The sequence below is a fragment of the Monosiga brevicollis genome, genomic scaffold, assembly GCF_000002865.3.
Source record: "Monosiga brevicollis MX1 MONBRscaffold_32 genomic scaffold, whole genome shotgun sequence".
NCBI classification, from domain to species: Eukaryota; class Choanoflagellata; order Craspedida; family Salpingoecidae; genus Monosiga; species Monosiga brevicollis.
Genome location: NW_001865069.1, coordinates 4,682 through 13,372, shown reverse-complemented (window position 1 = coordinate 13,372; position 8,691 = coordinate 4,682). Strand labels below are relative to the sequence as shown.

Genomic DNA, 8,691 nt, shown 5'->3' with positions numbered 1-8,691 from the left:
GGCAGACAACGACAACGGTGTGCTCGCATTGCGATCAAGCATTCCATAGTCGTGCCGCAAGAGACCTACATGTTGCTCGGGTGAGTGGGATCGTCACTCTTTCCTTGACTGCTCTTCAAGATCCTTGCGCACGCCTCATCAGCCTCGACTCGCGCCTTGCCATCCTTGAACCCGAAGGTGCACCAGAAGAGCACGCACATCAGGTTCCAAGGCGAATCACTGGTTCGATACCGAGAGGCTGATGGCAGCTTTCAATGCCCGGTGGAAGGATGCCACTATCGCCATGAACTGTCGGTAACCCTCAAATCTCATCTCAGGCTTCATGAAAAAGGGACACCGCTTGCGCCGGCAGCGATACCGACTGTGACCAATGCGCATCTGCCTTCCCGACTCAAACCTGTTCGGACGCGCAAAAAAAAGCGCATGGTCAAGTTTGATCAACAGCACGGCATTGTCGGGGCTCGTATCTTCATGACAGACATTGGCTGCCTTCTGTCGCCTGCTTTCGAAGCGCTGGTGTGCACGCAATGTGGCCACGTGCTGAGCGGCAGTGTGCCTCATCATCTGCTCAAAAAGCACCATGTCAAGTGTAAACAAGAAGATATCGACGCAGCGACGGCACTCCTGCGCTCTCTGCAGCCCGAGGAGCCACCTTTTGACTTTGAGGCAGAAGCTGGGCCTCTTAAGCCGATTAAAGGCATCCCCATACTGGACGGCGTGGGTTGCCCTTTATGTCAGGCTTGCTTCACCACAAAAGGCAGTCTCAAAAACCATGTTATGGCAGAACATCCACATGAACCAGGGGCCAAGCAGCCGCCTCGACGCGTCAAGCTGCAAAAGCCGTTGCGTGGTGTCGGGGCCCGCTGTATCGAGGTCATTGTTGAAGAAAGCCACGATGCCTCGGCAGCCGACGTCAGCGAAAACGAGGAAGAGCTGGAGGAGCAGCAGCGGTTCAAGCAGCTCATCTCAAGCACCCAAACCATGGCGTCAGAGGCCGAGGAGAAGCGCTGCCCGCACGGCGTTCACCAGATGCACCCGTTCTACGATAGCGTGGGCATGACGCTGATCCTGAACGAGCTGACCCCAGAGCAAATTCTCAAGCTGGGCCACGACACACCACCCGCACCACTTCTGTCGGGCATGCAAGAGCTCTTCTGGGAGGCCCACGAACAATTGTCTCAGCACGGTCTGGCGGCTGCTTCCGTGGCGTCCTTGTTCGAAGATGAAGAGTTTCAAGTTGAGCCTCAATCTTTACCCCAAGTATCTCCTAGCACGATGAGCAGATACCTGAACAATGGAGCGCGCTTGGTGCATTTTTTACTGCTACTGGACGCAATGCCAGCCCCCGAGCCATCCAGCTTTTTGAGCCAGGTGCTTGCCAGCCGTGGGGAGGCCATAACTACAGCTGCCTTGGCCGTGCAAGAGGGGCTGAATTCGGGACTGAGCGGGGCAGATCTTGTCGAGCCCTTGGCGGCACTGTGGCTGGCGCTGGTGAATGCAGAGCTACATCTCTTTGATAACGACAAGGTGCACTTTGTCAACGTGTTTTTGTTGTGCACGGCCGTGTCCAAGGGAAGCGGTGTCTTGCAGGACATCCGGCGCTGGACCACAACGCTGGCCGGCCTGATTTACATTTTCAAGCTGTTTTTGCTCCGGTTTGGCAAGGCACAGCGATGGGCCACTGCGGGTAAACTCAGGCCTTTTCTACAGTCTGGACGGCTGGTGCATTTTCTGAGCCAGCGCATGACGGCGGCTCGCTCTGCCAGCACGGCCGATGGGCAGGTTGGAGTGGATATTGATGTGCAAATGGACGGTGACATGACGGACGAGGCGCTGCACACCATTGTTTGTCAAGGTACTGAACTCAACGTGAAAGAGATTGGGACCGCCCTGGCACAGATGCGCAACGATATGAAGGAGGTCTTGGACACCCACCTCTTGCTGGGATCGGATCTGCGAGAGCGACATGCTCTCGAGTATGTCCGGCTACGGTCGAAGGAGGATCGGACCAACAGGGTCAAGAATTGGTGGGTGGGCCATGGCAGCCCAGCTGAGCAGGCCCTATTGGATCACATTGGCCAGACTCCGAGCTTGCGGCAAGAGTTTATCTGCCCAGAGCTCGGGCCAGAAGGAGCTGATGCAGAGCGGACCTTTCGAGAAGACCGCGTGCGGGAATGGCTTCTATTTGTGGGAAGGTTCAACCAGCTGGCGCTCACCTACACCCACATGGCTGGAGGTACGCTTGCGATCGAGCAAAGACTCTGTTTGAGAAGTTTGACATGCTAATTGTATCATTCTTACCTGTTTGCATTGGCCTGATCGCTTTGTTAGGTCTGCCACCTCAAGCAACCGTATATCAAGGGCTATCCTACAAAAATGGCGTGGGCCGGCAACGGGCCGTGTTTTTTGCTGAAAGGCAGCTCTCCATATTGACCCGTCTGGGTAAAACCCACGGGCTCTCTCTAGATGAGCAGCACACCTTTCGGTACATGGACGAGGAAGTCAGCAAGCTGATTTTCATGTATTTGCTCTTGTGCAAGCCTCTGGAGCAGATGCTAACCAGCTGGCTGGAGAAGCGGGGCGCTCTTCAAATTCCTCACAAAGGCGGCCGTGGGACCTATGACGATGATCAGGAAGAGGAGGATCTATTGGAGGACGAGCAGGATGAAGACCACATGAGCCACGACGATGGCATGACCTTGCGACGCGAGGTACAGGACGCTCAACGCCACTATAACAACAGCCACTTGCTCTTCAACATTGCGCCTCTGGAGACCATGCTTAGCCCAGCCTCCATCTACGCTGCCTTTCGTCGACAAATGACCACCTACCTGCATCAGCCTACGCTGGGAGTGGCAAAGTGGCGACACGCTGCGACCTTCTGGATGACAACATTTGTGACAAACCGGCTCTTTGCCGACCCCACGAGCACTTTGGGTAGCCTGATGCGCACCCAGGCACAGCCCTTGGGCAACATGGCCAAAGACTTCTTTGCTACTGCAGCGAGCAACCAATTGCAAGCCAAAATGTCATCACGTCTGATGCATCAGCTGGCCTCACAAAGCTGGCATGCCTTTTTGGGTCTTGACCGCAAGCGCAGCGTAGCCGAGCTCACAGCCGCCAAGGAAGCTTTGGATGTTCGCCACCCCATAAGCTGGAGCGGGTCATCAAAGCTTGAAGCAGACGGGCGCATCATCATGGATCCACGAGCCGAGCATGATGTAGCCTACATGACCCAACTGGCCCAGCAGGCACGCATCTCGTGGGGCCACGGCTTTAAAAGCCAAGAACAATTGGACCTGGCAGCGGCCATTGACCAGCATCGGGCCGAGGATGGCTGGCTGATTGTTGTCGCGCCGTTAGACATGGACAAGACGCTTTGTACCATGCCCGAACTGGGTTGTCACCCGCATGCCGGCACGGTGCTGTGGATTGTGCCTTTTGCGACCTCGGCAGACAATTTGCTGCGGCGTCTGCAGGCGGCTGGCCACAGTGCGCAAAGGTGGCTGGGCCCCTCAACGCCGGTAGCAACTGGCCTGGACGTGCTTATCATCACGACTGACAAGTTTGTTCGCGCGGGCTCTGACGCCCTGCACGCACGTGCTTGCTTCCAGGGCATTAGAACCGTTGTTCTGGACGAGGCGCACACGCTCATCTCTGATGCCAGCCACCGGAACATGATGGCTCAAGTCGGGGCCTGCGTGGCCTCTGGCGGATGGACCAACATCAAGCGCGTGGCCTTGACTGATACTTTATGCATGTGCGACCAAGAGCGGCTGTTTCGACAGCTGGGTCAGCAAGCAGGGGGCAAACTGTATCGCCTGGAAACGATGCGTCACAATGTGGAGCTGCGTGTGCATCATGGCGACCAGCGGGCCTTCTTGTCGCACGTGCAAGGTCTTGTAGACAGGCAGCGGATGACGTGGCAGGAAAATGAGGAGCGTGTGCACATGATGGTCTTTTGCGACACGGTGAGCGAGGTCAAGCTGCTGTGTGATCAGCTGCACGCACGCGGCTATGCAGCCTTGCCCTACTATGCAGACTTGGAAGAGATGGCGCAGAAGGACCATCTGGCGCAGTGGCAACGGAGCGAATGCGACGTCATCGTGGCCACCAGCTGTCTGAGCATGGGTATGGATCTGTTTACCGTCCGCCACGTGCTGTGGTATGGCAGTGGCCATGACGTGTATACCCTGGTACAAGTGAGTTGCTGCTCAAACGTTCATGGGACTGTCTCAATTTTTTAAAAAAAAAAATGAATTGTTCATTGAGCTAATGGTGTGCATGTAATCGGCCATAGGCATTTGGTCGGGCTGGCCGTGATGGAAAGGGCGGAGCTGCCGAGCTGTGGCTGCCAGTCAGGTGCACCCCAGCACCAGGCATGGAGGCCTTTGTCGAGGGCAGTGTGTGTCGAAGGTGGACGCTTGGCAAAATGTTGGATTCCCGCGCTGCCACATGTCTTGCCACCGGCCAGGCTCTCTGTGACGTGTGCACGCAAATGGCACAGGAAGTGCAGCCAAGCATCGCCGCACACAGTGAACGTGTCGCTCAATCGGGCGAGACTGCACTGGAATCGGTGATGGCTGATGCATCGCCACGGTCAAGTGCTGAACGACTTGATGCAGATATCGAAGAGCTCAGGTCTGTGTCAGATTCACCCACGGTGTCAGATTCCGAGCTTCAGGCACAGCGACAGGAAGAAGCTCGGGCGCAGCCAGTGCAGAGCAGTGACACTCGTCAAGCTCCAGCATCAGGCGTGACGTTGGCCTCTGAAGCAGGCTTGGCCATGGCTGATGGTTTGCCATGGCCGCGTGCTGGACGACTTGACGAAGAGGTCGCAGAACCCATCATGTCTCTGCCAGCAACACCGACGGCATCTGACTTTGAGCTTGAGTTTGATTTCCTGACAGAACTGCAAGAAGATGATGCACCATGTTCTTCCGTGCCAGGTCTGCGGGTCAAAACCACGTCAGAGGGTGAAAGTGTGTCTCAGCCCGCAACAGAAGCTGCAGCTTCAAACGAGGCTACGCAGACTTCCACGGCTTTATTGCCTCGTCTTGGAGCACCGCTGCCATCTCTACCGGTACCTTCGGCCTTGCCGATGCGTTTGCCCGTCCCATCCGCTCCCTATGCCTTGCCACCACGGCCCAGGGCAAACGTGCCCTCGGCAGCGCTGCGTCATACGCGTGCCCGCGCTCTGGCGGAACGAACAGCTTCCCAAGCCTCATCCATGGAGAGCTCCTCTGACGGTGACGGCCCTCTTGATATAGACCCTGCCGCAGAGGCCGAGCCCACGCAGCACCCTTGCTCTTTGCTGGGCAACCAAGGGTCTGGACTATCTGGCGCAAACCCTGCATGGCCTTCTGCCAAACGAGTGGCATCTGCTACATTGCCCCCGGCTGCTTTATCATCGCGAAGAAGTGAGGCGGCGTCGATGCCACGCCTGAGATCAAACAAGCGAGCCAAGACGACGCGCTCGCGCCTGATCCACAAGGCGGCGGTGGACAAGTTTCTGGATGCGCTGAGGTTGATGCATGCCTATTGCATGCCATGTACCATTCGCCAGTCTCAAGCCGCCTGGAAAGCTCAACATACCTGTCCCGAATCAGACGACACGTGCACCCGGTGCCATCTCGCAGGGCACAGTGCCGATGAGTGCAACATTGATTTTGAATCTGCGACACGAGAGTGTTGCATCAGATGTGGCATGCCATCTAGGATTGGCGGCCACACCTTGAAGCATCTGCCGGGCTGTGCACTCGATAAAGGCCTTGGACGAGTCTTGAGCTCCATCGTCCTCCTTGCCGACTGTCATCCGCGGCTGCGCCAACTGGCCAAGCGGATGGGATACAATCTTCAGCCCGGGACGCTGCAGACGCGACATTTTCGCGAAAGATTTATCGCATGGCTGTACTCGGAAGACAAGCATCTGCCGGCAGGCCATTGGCACCTTGTGGAGTTTGTGATTGAAAGCGTTGAGATTTTGATCGGGGCAGCCGCGAGGGCTGTGATATGATAACAGAGGCGACAGACTTTTTTTTCAATGGTTGGATAGTATGATAGTGGGAGTATGAGGACCGAGACCACCATGATGCGTGTTACAGACCAAGACAATTATGCAAGTGTGTTTCAATAGCCACTGGGCTTTCTCTGTCATGCGGAATGAGCTGCGTCTTGCCAGGACGGAGCGCAAATTGACCTCACCTGCCTTGCCAAGTACTGTTTGAACGCCTGACACCTGGCATCTTGATGCTCTTGCGCCACATGCAAAAGAGTGCACGGATCCTTACAGGCTGACACGATTGACAGGAATACTGAATGATGCGCCAGCAGGCCTGAATCAGTCGTGAGATAGTGTACTTTGTAATTGCATCCAATATAAAGGATAATGAACCGTTTGGTCTTGAGACTAAAGTCATAAAGCTAAAATCATGACACATAATGTAGAACAAATCAGAGAAATTGAAGATTTGACTTTCTGTAGCAAACCTTGTGGAAATCGAAGAACTGAGTTGTATGGAAACGTGACGGCGTTTAGAAAAGACTCGAGATATTGTTGGCTTTGTGTGTGTGTGTGTGTGTGTGTGTGTGTGTGAGTGTGTGTGTGGTCACATTTTTTTTTTTTTTGATCAGTCCCAGGTCGAGGCATTGCTGTTGGCGGCGTGGTTCAGCGTGGGGCAACCATCAGTATAGGTGCGTGCAAACAGTACCCGAGTCATCGAGGATCCTGGTCTCGCACGCTTTCTGCTTGGCCAGGTTGGTGAACACCCCACAATGATGGCGGCCGGCATACAAGAATCAGATCGTAGCATTCACCTCCGTTTTCTTCCCATGTTCGGCCTCACCTGCTCGTTCGTAGGTGGAGCATTTAGTCAACCAGCCTGGACATTCGCAGACCTTGTGTTCCAATCGACACAAACACGCAACAGCATCTGGCACGGCATGGATGCTTCATCAAGCACTCAGGGTGGAGCGCAATCGACCCACACATGTCGATCATGCGCTCAAACTTTTACGACGCAGAAGCAGCAAGCGCATCATCAGCGCAAGGTAAACCTCGCGTGCTGCTCGGCGTTCGATTTCATTCTGTCTCGCTCTCACATCGCTTTGCAACCAACTTGTAGCGTCATCAACAAGAGTCGCGGATCACCATCGGTCAAAGAAACTTTCTTTTAAAACGAGCGGCACTCGATGGCAAATTTTGCTGTCCGATTTACGGCTGCAAGAAGCGCTACCCCAAGGCTGAGGGCGTGAGACGGCACATCAGAGCAAAGCACATGGCTATGGCAGAGAATACTTCTGCCGAGCTGGGCGGCATGCTCATTCACAGCCCTGCTTCGGAGATCAACAACGCTCCAAAGTCGGTCATTGGAGCGCCTAAACGCCGATATCCTCATCATCAAGTTTCCTTGGGCAAAAATGCTGATGCATCGCGCGCCAAAATGTATCTGGAATCGCTTGGTCTGGCTCTGGATGAGTACGAGTGGATACTGATTTGCGGCAAGTGCGGGTACGCATTGAGCGAACACCCAGCCCAGCACCTGAAGCGCCACTGCCTGAACGTAGAAGATGCAGACATATCGCTTGCCATGGACCTCATCAAGGAAGCAACGCCACGAAAGGTACCCAAACTCGACATGAACGGCTGCCGACCTGCGTACCCATGCATCCCAGTACATCGGGGCTATAGGTGTCCTTGCTGTACCTTTTGCTTTTCAACACGAGAAAGCCTGGTGCGACATGAACAATGCCATGCTGGTGATCCAGCCACCACTGAGGTGCCTCGAAAAGTCTGGATGCAGCGGCTCAGGAAAGGAGGACTGGGCTCAAGCTATGTGGAGGTCCAGCAACACAAGCCATCCAAAAGACCTCATGTGGACGCGCAAGCCTTTTCGCCTTTGCTCGAGGCTCAGAGAAAAAAGCACTTTGTTGTCAACTTGCGACGACTCCACCCGGTCTATCAGACCCTGGGCCTTGGGGTACTGCTTGACCGATTGGCACTCAACCAATTCAGAGAGCTGGGATTTAGCGAGATCAACCCGACGCTAATCACGTGCATGCATGGTCTCTTGTACAAGACGCACGAAAACACGTTACACGACACAGCGGCTCGCGAAGTTTTTGGACGACTATACACCAAATCGGGAAATGTGCTTACGACCCGCTTTTATCAAAAGGTCATGCAGCAGAGCTACGATCGCTACATAATTGTGGCTACGCGCTACGTGCAATACCTCTTACGAGCACGGCGCCGTGACAGCCAGCTTCCTGGTCGAATCAGTGACGAGCTGGCAAAAGCTTTGGACGACGTGGAAGTGGCCCAAGGTCAAAATAACACTGCGCTATCCGAGGCATTGACCCACGTGTGGTGTGCCATCCTTGATGAAAGCACGGACATGAACAACTTGGACTTGGAGTACTGTCCCACCATCTATATCCTTTGCACGACGGTGCAAGCCAACAACACCTTTAAGCAGCCAAGCAGCTGGACGCCAACGCTGGCAGCTCTGTTGTGGATCTGCCGCTTGTTCCTGCTCTTCCGCCGCCAGCTCGATCCAAATGGTCCTGGCGCGCTGACGGATGATACTGCTGTCAAGACGCGGTTGACGGAGGGCCGCATTTGCTACTATCTTGGTAGTAGATTGACCTATGTTCGCAAATGCACCTCGGAGGAGGGCAAATACGGTGTTA

At 55.0% G+C, this 8,691-nt stretch overlaps 1 protein-coding gene across 1 annotated transcript in view; it reads left to right on the top strand.

Moving 5' to 3' along the window:
- Nucleotides 1-6,774: 6,774 nt before the first annotated feature.
- MONBRDRAFT_11770 (uncharacterized protein) overlaps nucleotides 6,775-8,691 on the top strand; it is a gene marked incomplete at both ends in the record, with an annotated part of 6,450 nt that continues 4,533 nt past the window's right edge. Inside the window, 2 exons of the mRNA XM_001749637.1 lie at nucleotides 6,775-7,050; nucleotides 7,125-8,687. Coding sequence (XP_001749689.1) covers nucleotides 6,775-7,050; nucleotides 7,125-8,687 — 1,839 coding nt within the window. The remainder of the gene's footprint in view (nucleotides 7,051-7,124; nucleotides 8,688-8,691) is intronic.